The sequence below is a fragment of the Mustela lutreola genome, chromosome 10 (genome assembly GCF_030435805.1).
Source record: "Mustela lutreola isolate mMusLut2 chromosome 10, mMusLut2.pri, whole genome shotgun sequence".
In the NCBI taxonomy this organism is placed as follows: Eukaryota; Metazoa; Chordata; class Mammalia; order Carnivora; family Mustelidae; genus Mustela; species Mustela lutreola.
The window spans coordinates 41,977,258-41,994,870 of NC_081299.1; the positions used below are offsets into that span (position 1 = coordinate 41,977,258).

Below are 17,613 nucleotides of genomic sequence, written 5' to 3' on the forward strand. Positions count from 1 at the left end.
CTCCACTGAACGGACGGAGAAGGGGAAGCCCACTGAAGTCGCGTGACCAGCTTAAGGTCGGTCACTGAGCTCATTAAAAGCTGAGCTTTCAGATCCAGTTTTCACCTCCCTTTCCCGACCGAGTCGCTGCATCCTGGAAGGAGAAGCCTCACTGTCACTGATTAGAATGGTCTCAGCGGTCAGAATCCCCAAACCATGTTTCTGGGGCCCGGGAACCGGCGCGCAGTCGGACGCTCGCCCGGTGCTGGTGGGGAGACTGAGGTCCAGAGCCCGGTGCTCCAGCGCCAGCGAGGCAGAAGGCGAGGGGGCGCGCCTAGCCTCCCCAGCCGCCCCGCGCCGGAGCCGCCTCCGCCCGCCCCCCACGCTGGGTCCCCCCGCCTCGATTTTGCCCTCGCGGCGCCGCCAGCTCGGGAGCCAGTCATGGTGGCTACACTGGTGGCGGCGTGGCTGCTCCTGTCGGCCGCGGCCTACGCGCAGCGGGAGCAGGACTTCTACGACTTCAAGGCGGTCAACATCCGGGGCAAGCTGGTGTCGCTGGAGAAGTACCGCGGTTCGGTGAGTGTCCGCCCGCGGCAGCCTCGGCCCCTCCCGGGCAGGGCCTGGGTGCTCGAGCCCCGCGACCCAGGACCCAGAGGGTGTGGCTCCGAGGAGGCTCCGCGGCTCTGCCCTGGCTCCCACCACCCCAGGCATTCCCCGCGGGGTGCAGCGCCCCCAGATCCTGCTCTGGGTCTGTCCCGCGACGACGTGGCACGGCCCCGGCACACAGTGAAACCCGAAATTCTCCCAGCGGACGAGGATTTCCCTCCCAGCGAGCGACTTTGGGCTTTGGAGTCCGGACCTCTCCCAGAGGCTGATCGCCTCGGCCCAGCCTTTGTCATGCACGGGTCGGAAAGTAACGCCAGCATCCTGCCGCCTTTGTCTCTCCCACCCCCAGTTTCCGCGTCTGGAGCTGGGATTGTTGCTGCTCTTGAATCTAATGAGAGCACTGTGAAAATGAATGCGCAGTGTATTGGGGGTTATCTGTTCAGATCTCCCTTTAGAGGGGACACTGGGGCCAGCAGAGGAAAGGTTATTTGCACAGGGTCACACAGCTCTAGAAAGTACAGAGCCTGGAGGAGAATCACACACCCATCTGTGGACTTCTCTAGGCAAACTCCTAAGATGGCAGCTGGGGCTGGGCTCCACATCACCCAGGCTAACTGCTATCTCCTTAGCTCAGAGAAGACTCAAAGAGAAATGTGCCTGGGTGAGTCTTGGAAACAAAGATGAGTTTTGGCAAGACCAAGAACATTCCAGGCAAATAACTGTTCATACCAAGGCTCAGAAGCAAACAGCAAGAAGGACGGAGGATGGGTGGGTGGGCTTCAAGGGTTCTGCTTGCAGGAGTATAAAGCCTGAGGCTTAGTGGTAGAAGATGAGGCTGAAGGGAGTAGGGAGGGCCGGAGAGGGGCGTTGAACACTATATTCAGAGGCCTAGATTTTGCACTGGGTGTAATGAAGAGTGCTCAAAGTCCATTTCCCAAGATGGACCGGAGACAAAAAAAAAAAAAAAAAAAAAGAAGGACAGAAAAGAAAGAAATGAACCTAGGTAGGGCCTTGTTGTGGGAAAGGTCAGGAGTTGGTAATGGACACATAGGGACAGCATCCAGATTTGGAAGGACTGCACAAAAATGGCTATCAGCATTTTTCTCCTGGGAGAAAGTCTTTAGTGAAGAATGCACTTTCTAAACCTTAAAATGCCCAGTTATGCTGGGAATCCTGGGGGCAATATTCCTTGTCCTGATTGTTCCCCAAGGTGTTGTGAATTTCAAATGAGACAATAGTGTGGAAGTGACATGGGAAACAAAGGCAAAAGAAAAAATTAAGTTTCCTTACCGCCTACAGCCCATTGACAAGTCCTTGAAACAGGTTGATGCTCTTCTAGGAGCTCAGCTACCTCGATGCTGACACTTTGCTAAGGGCAAGAGGCAATCTTAGCCTGACCTCCCAGGATCCTGTGTGTCTACTTTAACATACAAGCATTCCTTTGGAAACTTCCTTTGTCTCTACCCTCTAAGATATATGTCAGCAATCATCCTCCAAGCAAATGACCTACTGATATACATATGGAGGGCCTCAGGACTGAGTTTTTACTAAACAGTAATAAATGACCTTTTCCCAACAATGGCTAGCCCCCTCAGGATCCTGGAAACCTTGTTTCCAAAATACCTTGGAGGCTTGTGCTGTCCCTAACCCCATCTCAACCTGAAAGTATATAATCAGCCACAGCTCATGACCCCAGTGCAGCTCATTCTACCCATGGGTCCTGTCCTCATGCTTGAATTAAAGCACCTTTTTGCACCAGACTTCTCAAGAATTCTTTCTTGGCTGTCGGCTCTGAAACTCAACATTTTCCTACATCAGAAGAACCTGGTAGAGTGCTCTATACCTGTGTTTGGTGGGCCCCCGCAGGAAACTCATCCAGGACTGAGGACAAAAAGCCAGTAAGAGTAGGGCCCATTCCCAGTCAGGTCTTACCTTCCTTCTAGTGCAGGCTGACAGAGAGCTCCAGATTTAGCTCTGCTATATCATTCATTCATTCATTCATTCATTCATTCATTATTATTGAGCACCTACTGTATGCTAAGTACTAGGCCGGTGCTCGGGATACAGTGGTGAACAAAACAAACAAGTTTCCACTTTAATAGAGCTTATATGAAATGAAAAAGAGAGAGACCATAAACAGAAACAGAGAAGTGAACAAGGTAATTCCTAGTACAGTGGTACTAACTGCTAAGACATAAATAGAACAAAGTCTATTTATTTTTAGAATTAATAAGGCACTCAGAATGTGAGGAACAGAAATCTTGGAGAAAAATAACCCAGAGAAGTGATCCCAGAATTCTGAGTGTTTAATACTCTAGGTCATTGGTAAATCCTAAAAAGTACAGGAATGAGAAGCCAAGAAATCAATCCAAAAGGAATTGAAACAAACAAACAAACAGAACAAAATCACATACCTACCAAGAGATAAAGTAAGAATTTGAACCCAGGCAGTCCAGGTCCAAAGCCCAAGCCCATAATTGCGAGGTTTAAAGGGAAACCAGGAATAGTCGTTCCAAGGAAGCTGTAAAGGATTCTGTGAATTAATCCAAGCTGGGTCTACTACTTGGATGATAGGGGCCATTTATTTACCTGTAAATAATTACTGACTCATTATGTGTATCTTAATAGTCTTTTTTAAAAAATTGAAAAAGATTTCCTGGCTCCCAGTACCTGCGTGGCACTGGGTCCAACCCTGGAGACAAAGCCATGAACAAGAGGTTACGGTTTGTGCTCTCAGGCTAACTGGGAAGGCTGTCATTTAGACCAGTGTTGAGTATGGATGAATAGGTGACCACCTGGGAAAGCACTTGTCTCAGGTGTGAGCTTATGTACCTGTGGGCCTGAGTGTAGCATGTATGCGAATGGTTTGTTTACTTCTGTGTGCACACTTGAGTCTGTGTGTTTGGCTAGACATACATATAAATTAGCTATGTGTATTTGGGTGTATCTGCCCATCCGTGTTTTGGTCACTTTAAGGATAAACTTTTTGGTTTCAGGAATGGAACTAGAAACCGAATTTCCCTCTTTCTAAAAGAGTGGGCAGATGCACAAATGTAGGTTAAAAATAAGAAACCTTTAATGTTCTCATTGCCCAGGTATCCAGTCTGGTGCAAAAAGGTGCTTTAATTCAAGCATGAGGACAGGACCCATGGGCAGAATGAGAAGAAGAAAGAGGAAGACTGCTAACTAGGGAAGGGAGTTAAGGGTCCTAGTTTCTCACCACCACAGGCAGAATATGACATGCTGACACCAATGAGGGAGGTGGCTCCATAGGATGGGTCCTTCCTTGTCTGGTGGAGGCAGGGTAGGAGAGTTATAACTCAACAGTTCTCATCATCCAGCCAAGTAGTTGTCAACTCCTCTAGGAGACATACAGCAATGTTTGGAGACATTTTTGACTGCCAAAACTAGACATCTGGTGGGTAGAGGCCAGGGGTACTGCTAAGCTTCCTACAATGAATAGGATAGCCCCTGCATAATAAAGAAATATCTAGTTCAAAATGTCCCTAGTACTGAGGTAAGAAACTCTGCATGGCCTGAGCAATTTGTGCCTGTGCATGCCTAGTGTGAGACTGCCCCTGGGAGGTGGCCCTCTTTACAGAGACAGCTAGTATAATCCCTGCTCTTCTAGAAAAGCGGCCAAAGAGATAGGGTCAGGCGGCCCAGACACAGGGTAAGATTTAGCAATTTTTTTTTTTAAGATTTTATTTATTTGAGAGAGAGAGAGAGAGAGCACAGAGGAAGAAGCAGAGTCCCTGCTGAGCAGAGAGCCCAATGTGGGGCTGGATCCTAGGACCTCAGGATCATGACCTGAGCTAAAGGCAGACGCTTAACCCACTGAGCCACCCAGGCGCCCCAGATTTAAGAATTCTTTAACAATGTATAACTAGAAGCTAAAAACAGCACTGGTGCCAAATTTCTAACTGCAGTATCATAACTGAGTTCTACCAGCCAGCTTTGTATTTATCACCTAGAGGCTATAAATAAATGCATTTATTATAAAGTGATAATAAATTTAAGGATTAGTTAAGTTAGACTCAAGAAAGTGATATTTGTGCGCTGGAGGGAGAGGGGCAAAATGGGATGGATTGCCGTGGGGTCCTTTTATGAAGAAAATCCATGTCTGTCTATATACCGCAGCAGGTGACTGTGTGCACACTAACTTATTCATTCCGCACACACTTTCTGCTTTCTTTTCCATGTGTTAAGCCCAGGAATGAAGCAGGCGTAGTCTTCAGTGGGTTCACAGTGAGTTTATTACAAGGGAGACCATCTAAAGTGATGAGTGCCGGTTGACTGAGCCAGAAATTGAACCCAGATCTGCCTTTCCACTCCTCCACATTACCTCCTGATGGGAGCTCACCAGCGTGTGAGTCTCTTTCTGTAAATGTGTGTGTTTATGGGCACGTGTGATGTGCTCTGATATATTTTGTATCTTGGGGCATACGCATCCCCATTTATGGATAGTGTGTTCTCATCCTCATGTGTGTTCATGTATGTGTGTGCACACATATCTGCGTGTTTGATTTCATTTGTGCCTGCATGTGTTCTTCTATCTATGTGAGGACTGCATGTTTACATATGTGTACGTTGTGTCTTTGTATTTATGAGAAAGCATTAATTATTGGGGGGCTCACTGTGTGGGCGTGTTAGGTCATGTACAAGTGCATGACTCATCACTGGGTTGTGTATGTGTCTGGGTTTTGTTTTTGGTGCCCAGGTGTCTCTGGTGGTGAATGTGGCTAGCGAGTGCGGCTTCACGGACCAGCACTACCGAGCCTTGCAGCAGCTGCAGCGGGACCTGGGGCCCCACCACTTCAATGTGCTTGCCTTCCCCTGCAACCAGTTCGGCCAGCAGGAGCCCGACAGCAACAAGGAGATCGAGAGCTTCGCCCGCCGCACCTACAGTGTTTCTTTCCCCATGTTTAGCAAGGTCGCAGTCACTGGTACCGGTGCCCACCCTGCCTTCAAGTACCTGATCCGTGAGTCCTGATCCTTTCCCTCATCTTCCTGTAGCTGGCTGAGGCCATGGCTCCCTGGGCAGCAGAAGCCACTGGAGGGCTGGGTGACCTGGGGTCCCTTCCAGACCCCTACATGTAGGTTCGTGGTCTGTTCCAGCACTAATCTTTGAGGGTGGGCTGAGAGGTATTCCTACCTTAGAATATCTCTAACCCCACCTCACCCTGCTGCCTTGAGGTTCTCCCTTACTCTTGAAGACTTCTCTGGGATCCTGTTTTCATATGCAGGGGTTCTTAAAAGGAGACTGGGCCCTCAGATTTAGTCAACATGAATTAGTTGAGGTTATGGACTTAGGTTAGAGAAACCAAGGCACAGACAAGGGATGCCGCATGCCTGGAGAAGGCTGACCAAGATGGCTGACAGGTATCTCCTTTCCTGAGTTAGGGGCAAAGTTTGTAGACCATGGGAGGGAAACCTTTGGAGCCAAAAATACCAGATCTTAATATTTCAGAAATAGATCCCTTCTGCATCCCCAGGAGCCTCAGAACCACAAGACGGGGTCATGGGCCAAGCTTGTCACTGTGGTCCTGTTTCCTCCCTTGGGCCTTCCTCTTCCTTTTGGGGGCTCCATTTTTGCCTTCTATTCCATGCTTCTGACTGCCTTCCTATCCCTCACCACCCCCCCCCCCTTTATTTGGAAGAGTAAATGAAAAACAACACTGTAGCAAACAAAAGATCCCTTACTGAGGCAGATCTGAATTTTGCTCTATGGGTCAATCCTAATATTTGCTTTTTTCCCCCCTGTGTGTTTTTATTAGTTCCTTTCCAGTTCCCATAGTTATAGATCAAACCCAACACTGCTTGAGAAGCAACTGGGGAGCTCTTAAAAGTGCTTTAGACTGACACCTACTGAATCAGAGCCCAAGAATCTGTTGCTTTTAGCCCCCCTCCCCCACCATACCACCACCACCACCATGATTCAGATGCAACCAGTCCACAGACTAACATCTGGAAACTATTAAGATTTCATTAGAGAATAGAGTGTAGACTATTCAGTAGTTTGAGAACATTCCGAAAGGAGGATCTGATACTGCTTTATCAAGCACTTCACAATCCTAAAGCAATAGTTCTCAACCTTGGAGCCATACTGACATTTCCTGGAGAGCTTTTAAGTAATACTGATGGCTAAATCTTAACACCAGAGGTTCCGATTTAAGTAGTCTGGGGTGTGGACTGGGCATCAGGATTTGATTTGATTTGATTTTAAAAATTTTATTTACTTGAAAGAGAGAGAGTAAGAAAGTGAGAGAGAGAGAGCACATGCATGGGCAGGAAGGAGGGGCAGAGAGAGAGGGAGGGGCAGAGAGAGAGGGAGGGGCAGAGAGAGAGGGAGAAGCAGACACTCCACTGAGCAGGGAGCCCAATGCAGGGCTCGATTTCAGGACCCCAAGATCATGACTTGAGCTGAAGGCAGACACTTAACCAACTGAGCCACCCAGGTGCCCCATGGGCATCAGGATATTTAAAAGTTCTTTAGTTAATTCTAACTAATAGAAAAAAAAAAATTCTAACTAATAGAACCACTGCTTCAACGGAAGGATGGACACCGGTAATGGAATTCCAGGAGAGGAGGCACAGGGAAGCACACTTTGCTCTCCTTCTTCCTTTTTCTCTAGAGACTTCTGGGAAGGAGCCCACCTGGAACTTCTGGAAATACCTAGTGGCCCCAGATGGAAAGGTAGTCGGGGCTTGGGACCCAACTGTGTCGGTGGAGGAGATCAGGCCCCAGATCACAGCACTCGTGAGGAAGCTCATCCTGAAGAAGCGAGAAGAGTTATAACCACTTTCTCTCCTCTCCCCCGTCCTCCCACCCCTGCCATCCTCCACCTTGAATGGGTGACCAAAGCAAACTCAGTGGTGCTCAGTGGTGCTTAGAGGGAGAACTATGGACTCTCCTTCCTCCATTTTTAACCCACCTACCCTATCACATCTATGGGGGGGGGGGGCGGATTTCTAGTATTTGGGTTATTTGAGTCTTAGAACAACCTATAGGAACTCTTGGGCAAAAAGAGCTCTTGACCAATGAATCACCAGCGAATAAGAACCTCTAGCCCATGAAAACATGTGGCAAATAGAAGTATATCAAGAAATAATCTCCTGCCTATTAAGAACTCTGTAAAATGGGACCAATTCCTACCTCACAGGGCTGTTGTGAGGATGAAGATGAAAGATCTATGAAAGTGTCTAGGGCAGTGCCAGTTCACTAGGAGGCATTCAATAATTTTTTTTTGCATATAAACCATAAAATAATTTGTAATCAATAAAAACTTTTGCCCAACAGGAATTTCCAGCCATTGAGAATCCAAGGCCAAAGATTTATTTGTTACTGTAATTGATTTCCTCTGTATTATTATTTTTTTAATCACAAAGTAATACAAATACATTGTAAAATAATACAGGATGATATAAAATAAAAATGAAGATATCCCCCTTATTTTCTATATCTCACTCCCTGGAGGTAAATAAATACTGTCAGCAATTTGGTACAAAGACTTCCTAATTTTTTTTTTATCAAGCCAATGATTATTGCCCAATAAGAATTCACAGACCAAAACTACACTATAATAACAAATAGGCAAAGGATGTGAATAGATAATTCACGGAATAATGTAGATGGATAATAAGGATATGAGAAGATACTCAGCCTCATTAAAATATTATCATTATTTTAAATGATAATACCCATAGTTGGTAAGGATGTGGGGAAATGGCATTCATAGTAACTGTTGGTGGGACATAGTAACTGTTGGTGGGACAATACATAGTAACTGTTGGTAGCACAAGTTTTTAGATGGTGATTTGGCAGTATCTTACATCATTTTTCATCCTAGAAGTCTCCCAAACTGTGCAAATATATATGTACAATAATATGTATGTACATTGTTCATAATAGTGAAAACTGGAGGGACAACTTGGTGGCTCAGTAGGTTAAGCATCTGACTCTTGATCTCATGGTTGTGAGTTCAAGCCCTGTGCTGGGCTCTATACTAGGTATAGAAAGCCTCCTTATACAAAGAAATGGAAAAACAAGACAAGTATCCAATAGTGAAAATTGGATGCAATCCTGTATCCATCAATATGGCCTGATAATGAATTATGGAACAAATTCAAATGGCACACTAATACAGTTTTAAAATGAATGAATTCGGGGCACCTGACTGGCTCCGTCAGTAGACCATGCAACTCTTGGTCTCAGGGTTGTTTTGAGCCCCACATTGGGTGTAGAGATTACTTAAAAATAAAATATTTCAAAAAATATAATTCATTCTTCTTATTTTAATTTTTTTAAAAAAGATTTTATTTATTTATTTGACAGACAGGGATCACAAGTAGGCAGAGAGGCAGGCAGAGACAGAGAGAGGGGGAAGCAGGCTCCTTGCCGAGCAGAGAGCCCGACATGGGGCTGGATCCCAGGACCCTGGGATCATGATCTGAGCTGAAGGCAGAGGCTTTAACCCACTGAGCCACCCAGGCACCCCTTATTTAAAATTTTTTTTTTGTTTTAGTTTTTTTTTTTAAAAATGTTATACCCAGTGTGGGGCTTGAACTCAACCCTGAGACCAAGAGTCACACACTCTACTGACTGAGCCAGCCAGGTGCCCCAAAATGAGTGAAGTAGATTTCTATATGCTACCATAGAAAAAGTTGTCCAGAAGTGATAAAAGGGCAACTTGTAAAACAGAATGAATACGTGCACACACACAAAACTCTAGTATGGGGTGCCTGGCTGCTCAGTCTGTAGAGCATGTGACTCTTGATCTTAGGGTTGTAAGTTCGAACCCCATGTTAGGTATAGAGATTACTTAAAAATAAAATCTTTTTTAAAAAATCCAGTATAAAGAAGTATAATTTTTTAAAGATTTTATTTATTTATTTGAGAGAGAGAGAGAGAGAGAGAATGAGTGAAAGAGAGACCATGGAGTGGGGGAGGTCAGAGGGAGAAGCAGACTCCAGCTGAGAAGGGAGCCCCATGTGGGATTTGATCCTGGGATTCTAGGATCATGACCCAAGCTGAAGGCAGTTGCTTAACCAACTGAGCCACCTAGGTACCCCAAGAAGTATAATATTTTTATCAAAATTTTTCTATATTAAGTGAGAGAGAGAAGAATATAGACCAAACTATTTCTTTTTTCTTTTCTTTTCTTTCTTTCTTTCTTTTTTTTTTTTTTTTTGAAGATTCTATTTATTTGAGAGAGGGAGCATGCAGAGGAGGAGCAGAGGGGCAGGCAGACTCCCCAATCCCTGAGCATGGAGCCCAGCACTGAGGTGATGCAGGCCTCAATCTCAGGACCCTGAGATTAGGACCTGAGCCAAAGTCAGATGCTTAACCAACTAGGTCCCCCTAGACCAAACTATTAATGGTGGGTGTCAATGAGGGAGTCAGGGGAAAGAGGGGATAACAGGAGACCTTCACAGTCTTTGTTAATTATTTCTATAATGGTTGAATTTTGAATGTAAAATATGTATTTTACTCTTTATAGAAATACAAAAAGAGGCAGCTAAAAACTGAAGTAATGGGCAAAGTCACTGATTGATAATTCATTAACCATAAGAATTTCATGTCCACTTCTCCCACTAGTGACCTTCTAGAAAAGGTCACTTTTCTAGAAGGTAGACTCAGATGTAAGTCCTGGCTGTGCCCCTGACTCACGGACTGAGCAAATTGTTTCCTCTCTGCAATCTTCCATTTTCCCACTGGACAATGAAAAGTTTGAGCTGTGCTTATAGTTTTTGCAGTGTCCCTTAGTAGTCCCCCTCAAAAGCTACCCAGAGTAAATGAAGGCTCTCTGTGAGCCGACCATAGGTCGTCTCCAGCCTGCCCTTACACAACCTGCTCCAAGTTCCAGCTCTGCATATGCTATGCGTATACACACACACACACACACTGAAATGCAGCAATCATAGAAATGTTCGTGATGGGCCCCTCAGAACCACATTCTCAGTGGACATCTCTGACCTGTCCTGCTGGACTTCTCAGCCACATCTGACATTGCTGACTGCACTCTTCTCCCTGACACATTCTCTTCCCTTTCATGCCACTATATTTCCTGGTTTTATGCTTTTCTCTTTGAGGGCTCCTTCCTTTTCAGATCTGTTGATGTCTCTTCCTCCTGCCCACTCCTTCCCGGTTGCTGTTCCTTGGAGTACCAGGCTGGTTCTTCTTCTCACTCCATCTCACAGCCATCTCATTTTTCCTCATAGTTTGACCACCATCAATGCCCTATTTTTTTTTTTAAAAGATTTTATTTATTTATTTATTTGACAGACAAATCACAAGGAGGCAGAGAGGCAGGCAGAGAGAGAGAGAGGGGGGAGCAGACTCCCCGCTAAGCAGAGAGCCCCACACGCGGCTCGATCCCAGGACCCCGAGATCATGACTTGAGCCAAAGGCAGAGGCATTAACCCACGGAGCCACCCAGGCGCCCCAATGCCCTATTTTTTTAAAAAGATTTTATTAATGGGGCACCCGGGTGGCTCAGTCGTTAAGCGTCTGCCTTTGGTTCAGGTCATGCATGATCCCAGGGTCCTGGGATGGAGCCCCTCATCAGGATCTCTGCTTCTCCCTCTCCCACTCCTTCTGCTATGTTCCCTCTCTCACTCTGTCTCTGTCAAATAAATAAATAAAATCTTAAAAAATTGAAATTAAAAAAATACATAAAATATTTTATTTATGTATTTAGAGCTAGTGCGGGGAGAGGCAGAGGGAAAGGGAGAGAGAATCTCTAACACGCTCCAAGCTGAGCACAGAGCCCATGATGGAACTTGGTCTCTTAACTGAGATCATGACTTGAGCCAAAATCAAGAGTCAGGCAATAAAGCAACTGAGCCACTGAGGCGCCCCACCATGTATGCCCTACTGACACCCAAATCTCTACCTTGTATCTACACTGGACTCCTATTCACCTGCCTAGTGGGCATGTCTACAGAAATTGCAGTTCAACGCTTCTAGAACTTAACTCATCACCGCTCCCTGACACACCTCTCTCCCTTCCACTCAGCCTTCACAAATCCCCAGAGCCTTTCCTTTCACATACCACTCACTTACTACACTATTATTATTTAAGAGACTGGTTTCCCCTCTCTCCTTAGCCCAGCACCTGGCCTTCAGGATATATATAATTTAACTATAAAGTAAGCATTCTGAGCACCAACTCCCTGCTGTCCCTGACTAGGACCTATCTAGAAACCAAAGACGAGCAGTTTCCCCCAGAGATTTAGAGTCTAGCTGAGGATTTCGCAGTCTCAAGTAGGCCTTCAGTCCTGTGCTTTTTCAGCATTCTGTTGCTCCCATTGTCCCCACTAATGGGCAAGAGTTCCCTAGGGGAAAAAATGTTCACTTTAAATCCTTATCAACTGTTACCTTAGTCATTGGCTAACCAGTATCTGCTAACAACTCAGTTTTTTTTGTTGTTGTTGTTGTTTGTTTTGTTTTTTAAAGATTATTTATTTATTTGACAGAGATCACAAGTAGGCAGAGAGGCAGGCAGAGAGAGAGAGGAGGAAGCAGGCTCCCCAATGAGCAGAGAGCCCGATGCAGGGCTCGATCCCAGGACCCTGGGATCATGACCTGAGCCGAAGGCAGAGGCTTTAACCCACTGAGCCACCCAGGCGCCCCTAACAACTCAGTTTAAATTAATCCCTTGGTAATTAGCTAACACTTGAGTACTTAATATCTAGTTTTCTACTAGCACTTTAGTTATTTTCTAACACTTTATTTATAAGCAATATATTTTATTTATCAGGTTTTATCTTAGCACTTAGTAGTTTAGCTTTCTGCCAAGCCTTAATTATTAATCAATATTTTGGTTGTCTGTTTAAATCCTATGCTGATCCCTTAGCTATCTGCTATTAGTTTAGAGTAAATTAGCAATCCAGAGACCACCAGGTAGGAGTTTGGAGAGGGATCACTTCTGGCTGTGGATATGACAAAGGCCTTTGTGTTTGGCTGACCTCTCCTTCATCAACTGGTCCCGGGTCCTCTAAGAAAGGGAGGTCCCTCCTAATTGCTTATTTACCTCTCTGAGCTGAGCTAGAATGTGGTGAGAGGAGAGTATGACTATGAGGTGCTTCCTGGAAAGTTGTGGTTGAAAGGGACATTCATTCATCAACAAATATTTCTTAAGTCCCATTTATGTGTCAAGTTCTGCACTAGGGTCTAGGGATATACCAGTGAACAAAACAGGCCTGTTCTCAGCTGCCACGTTACTTCAAGAATAGTGGGAAAGACAAACATTAGTGGGAAAGATAAGCATTAAACAAATAATTACACCAATTATTACATAATTATGACAAGCACAAGGAGGAAGTACAGGGAGGCTGGCCCTGGAGCTATTCTGGAGTTCAGAGGCCTCCCTAAGGAATGACATTTAAGCCAAGAGCGGAAATTTTATTTATTTATTTATTTATTTATTTATAAGATTTAGTTTATTTATTTGAGAGAGAGAGAGTGCACAAGGTGGGGAGGGGCTGAGAGAGAGGGAGAAGCAGACTCCCTGCTGAGCCAAAGGCAGATGCCTAACTGACTGAGCCACCCAGGGGCCCAAGAGGTGAAATTTTAATAAGAGTTAGAGGAAAGAGGGTTGCTTGGGTGGCTCAATGAGTTAAGCATCTGCCTTCGCTCAGGTCATGATCCCAGGGTCCTGGGATGGAGACCAACACTGACATCAGGCATTCTGCTCAGCAGGGAATCTGCTTTTCTCTCTGCTTGTATGCTCTCTCTCTCTCTCTCAGATAAATAAAGAAAATCTTCACAAAAAAATAAAAAAAGAGTTAGGGGAAAGAAGTGGGAAGTTCTTAAGTAGATGGAGACCCTAAGGAAGGAAGATGCTCAAAAGGATGGAGCCAGTGCTATCTGGAGCCATGTGATAAGGTGAAGGGCAAGAGAGGTAGTCAGGGGCCAGACCATGCAGGCCTTGTGGAATCCAGGTAAAAAATGAAGGTGACCTGACTTAGCATGACAGAGCCTGTCTTCAGTTCCAAGTCTGAAGGCCAGAAATAAACTCCAGGGCAGAGACAGACACTGAGCTACAGATAGCCAGATTGCTCTGGCTTCCCGGAGGAGGGATCACCATGGAGACTCCTGTGAAAAGCAGGCAGACCTGGCAGATCCCAGTTCCAGCAAGGCCAGCCTGGAAGCTGAGGGAGGGGATTGCCAAGGCCTGGGTCCCTACGAATCACCAAGTGGACTCCACCCTGACAGATGACACAGTAGGTGGTCAAAAGGGTGTACATTTCAGGGGCGCCTGGGTGGCTCAGTTGGTTAAGTGACTACCTTCAGCTTAGGTCATGATTCTGGCGTCCCGGGGATCTTTTGAGTCCCACATCGGGCTCCCTGCTCAGCAGGGAGTCTGCTTCTTCTGTTGACCTCTCTCCTCTCATGCTCTCTCTCTCTCATTCTCTCTCTCTCTCTCTCAAATAAATAAATAAAATCTTAAAAAAAAAAAAAAGGTACATTTCAAAAATGAAACACTGCCTTAGGTCTCACAAAAACCTCTGCAGCTTCCTCTCTTCCCCACATTTCCTTTAGTCCCTACATCTTAGCTCTCACCTGTGGCTTTTACCGCTTTGTGTTAGGATGGAGATTTGTGAGCTATAACAGGAACCCAAAGTAAACACATCCTCAAATAAAGTTAAAGTTTATTTCTAGCCTATGTAAAGGACCTTTAGCCAGGTTAATGGCTCTTCCATCCTCAGGATATTGCCATCACCTGCATAACCCAAGACAGCTGGCCACCTCAACCCTAGTCCTTTTTTTTTATAAAAAAAAGATTTTATGTATTTGTGTTATGTTGTGTTATGTTATGTTATGTTATGTTATGTTATTTATTGAGGACGTGTGAGCAGGGATGGGGTAGAGAGAGAGGGAGAGAGAGAATCTCAAGCAGACTCTGTGCTGAGCACAGAACCTGATATGGGTTCCTCAATCCCAACATCTTGAGATGATGACCTGAGCTGACACCAGAGTTGGAGCTCACCACCAAGCACCCTCAACCCTATACTTTTAAGTGAGGGCACTATAGCACATCCTACAGGTCAGACGAACTTGACCAAATAGCCACTCAGACAAGGATGACTGAGAAATAAAGTTTTTATTTGTATGGTAACATGCCCAGATGAAAATTGGGAGTTTCATTAACATAGAAGAAGGGGAGAACAAATAGCCCCAATAGTTGGGTTCTGGAACAAAATCCCCCACATCTTAACATCTTTCAAATCTCTCCCTGTTCTTTCCTGCTACCATTATCCTAACTCAAGACTTATCATCCTTCTTGCTCATCAGCTTGGTTCCAGCTCCCTTCTCCAATCCATCCTTCATGTCACAAGCTAAATGATGTTCCAGAAGCAAATCTGAGCATATCATCTCTCTGCTTCAGTGTGTCCTCCATTCCTATTCTTGGAGTAAAGGCTTAATTCCTTAATCTGTCATTCCAAGTCCTTGTGCCTCATTTTCCTCCATTTCTTGCCATATTCTCTTTACCCATTGCACAGGTAAAAAATATTCTCACTTTCCTTGATATTGATATTGCCTTATCCCTCTTTGAGTATAGGAAATGCTTGGCTCAGAGTGGGTGTTCAACTGACCTCGTTGTTGTCAAGTGTATTTCTGAATGTCCCAAAGGCTGTCTGAGCCCCTGCATCTGGTAGGCTTTTCCCACAGAAGGGGTGACCCATTTCAGTGAGATGGGAAAGTCCGGTTAGAAGACCCCTTCCTCTAATCCCTTAGAATATAAGTGCTCTACTCCGATCGTATGGCCAACTGAGCCCTGCTCATCATTCTCCAGTGGGAGTGCCAGCGCCATGGCTGTCTTTGGTACTAGTGAAGATTACACGGGGGCATATGTCTATTAAAAAATTATTTGTTATTGGGGCACCTAGGTGGCTCAGTCGGTTAAGGATCTATCTGCCTTTGGCTCAGGTCAAGATCTCAGGGCCCTGCAATCGAGCCCCAAGTCAGACTCCCTGTTCAGCGGGGAGCCTGATTCTCCCTCTCCCTCTGCCACTCCCTCTCCTTTCGTATTCTCTCTCTCAAATAAATAAATTAAATCTTTTTTAAGAAATTATTTGCTGTTTTCCCAAAATTCAATTTTAACTTGCCACCCATTATTTTATCTGGCAACCTTTCCCTGGATTGAACACCATGCAGTAAGCTGTTGAGCTAATGCATCTAAGATCCTTTCAACTCCAAGAAACAAAGATTCTAACTTCTGGTTTGCCTTGTTCCTCCCAATGAAAGCAGAAACTCTTCTCGGGATTTAAGTAGAAAAGCTGGGAAAAATAGTTAACAGGTTAATAAATATGATAAATGACAATACCCACTTACTAGCTGTGTAACCCTGGAACTACCCCTTAACCTCACGAAACCACCATCACTTCATCTAGCCAATAAAAGGAAATCAAGATGTTACCTAAAATCACTGGGCACTGTGCTAGATAACTTCTATGTGTTCTCTCACCTGGAATATTCAGACAAAGAAATGTTTAAGAAGGCACTCTGCAAGTGGAAATGGGCTGTAACAAAAATGAAACAGTATTATCATCAGAGCAGTACTTGTCTGCACTTGATTTCCTTTAGACTCTTGTCAGTAAAGGATTGGAAAGAAGCTTCCCAAGGATGGTCACACTGCAGAGGAAAGACATTGTCTAGAACTCTAGAGTATAGACAGGTGGTTTTTAATTATGGGTGATTTTGCTCGCCAGGGAATATTTGGCAATACCTGGGGACATTCTTTGTTGTCACAACTGGGGGATGGGCACTACTGGCATCTAGTGCGTAGAGGCCACAGAAGCTTCTATAATGCACAGGACTGTCCACCACAACAAAGAATTATCTCAAAACGTCAATAGGCTGAGAAATCCTAGTCTAGAGTATTGCAAAGCAGGATTCACATCCCAGCTCTGCTACTTAGCAGCTGGGTGACTCATAAACAAAGTACTTTACCTCTCTGGGCCTTAGTGTCTTCCTCTGGGACGTGGGGATATTAATGGCACTTAACTCATAAGCCTATTGGGATGATTAAATGCTAATACACCCACAAACCACTGCAGTGTCTGACACATAGTAAATATCCAGTAAATGATAGTTCTTCCTGTGGTTATTTAGGAATTACTGTCTCTGTTTAAAAGACAGGAAATAAAAGCTCAGAGAGGGGAACATACTTGCCCAAGATCAAGAGAAAAGGCAGTTCAGTCCTAGGGTTGGCAAACATCACTAAGAATCTTCTGTAAACAAATGCTGTGGTTTTCATATTACATTATAATAACAATATCTTGAAAATACTGTTTACACTAACTCACCACCTTGAAATTATAATAGCTAATAGACCAATCTCTAGATCTTGTTATTTAATGTTTAAGAAAGACATTAATGGGGTGCCTGGTTGGCTCAGTGGATTAAAGCCTCTGCCTCGGGCTCAGGCCATGACCTCGAGGTTCTTGAGCAGAGAGCCTGCTTCCCCCTCTCTTTCTGCCTGCCTCTCTGCCTACTTGTGATCTCTGTCAAATAAATAAAATCTTTTTTAAAATTTTAAAAAATTAAAAAAGAAAGACATCCATAAAATAAATATATTTTTAAAAGATTTTATTTATTTATTTGACAGACTGAAAGGGAAAGATAGAGCACAGCAGGGGGAGCAGCAGAGGGAGAGGGATGATGTGGGGCTTGATCCCAGGACTCTGGGATCACGATCTGAGCTGAAAGCAGACACTTAACCAAATGGGCCACCCAGGCGCCCCATAAAGTAAACATTTTTTTTTTAATATTTTGAAGGGCACCTGGGCAGCTCAGTTGGTTAAATGTCTGACCTCAGCTCAGGTCATGACCTTAGGGTCCTGGGATCAAGCCTCACATCCGCAGGGAGCCTGCTTCTCTCTTTCCCTCTCCCTCTGCCCCTCCCCCTGCTTGTGCTCTCTCTCCCTGTCTCTCTCTCTCTCTCTTAAATAAATAAAAACCTTTAAAATATATATTTTGATAATAATTCTATATAACTGATATTCTTGTTATCCTAAGTA

General features: G+C 44.8%; 1 protein-coding gene across 2 annotated transcripts in view; it reads left to right on the top strand.

The window, feature by feature from the left end:
* Positions 1-17,613, top strand: part of GPX7 (glutathione peroxidase 7) — a 27,850-nt gene continuing 10,237 nt past the window's right edge. Inside the window, exons 1-3 of one of the 2 annotated variants that reach the window (XM_059136767.1) lie at positions 9-555; positions 5,306-5,567; positions 7,221-8,094. In XM_059136767.1, coding sequence (XP_058992750.1) covers positions 196-555; positions 5,306-5,567; positions 7,221-7,384 — 786 coding nt within the window. In that variant the 5' untranslated portion in view covers positions 9-195 and the 3' untranslated portion in view covers positions 7,385-8,094. Of the gene's footprint in view, positions 556-5,305; positions 5,568-7,220; positions 8,095-17,613 lie in introns of those variants that run through there. The other variant, XM_059136768.1, reaches the window with a different exon arrangement.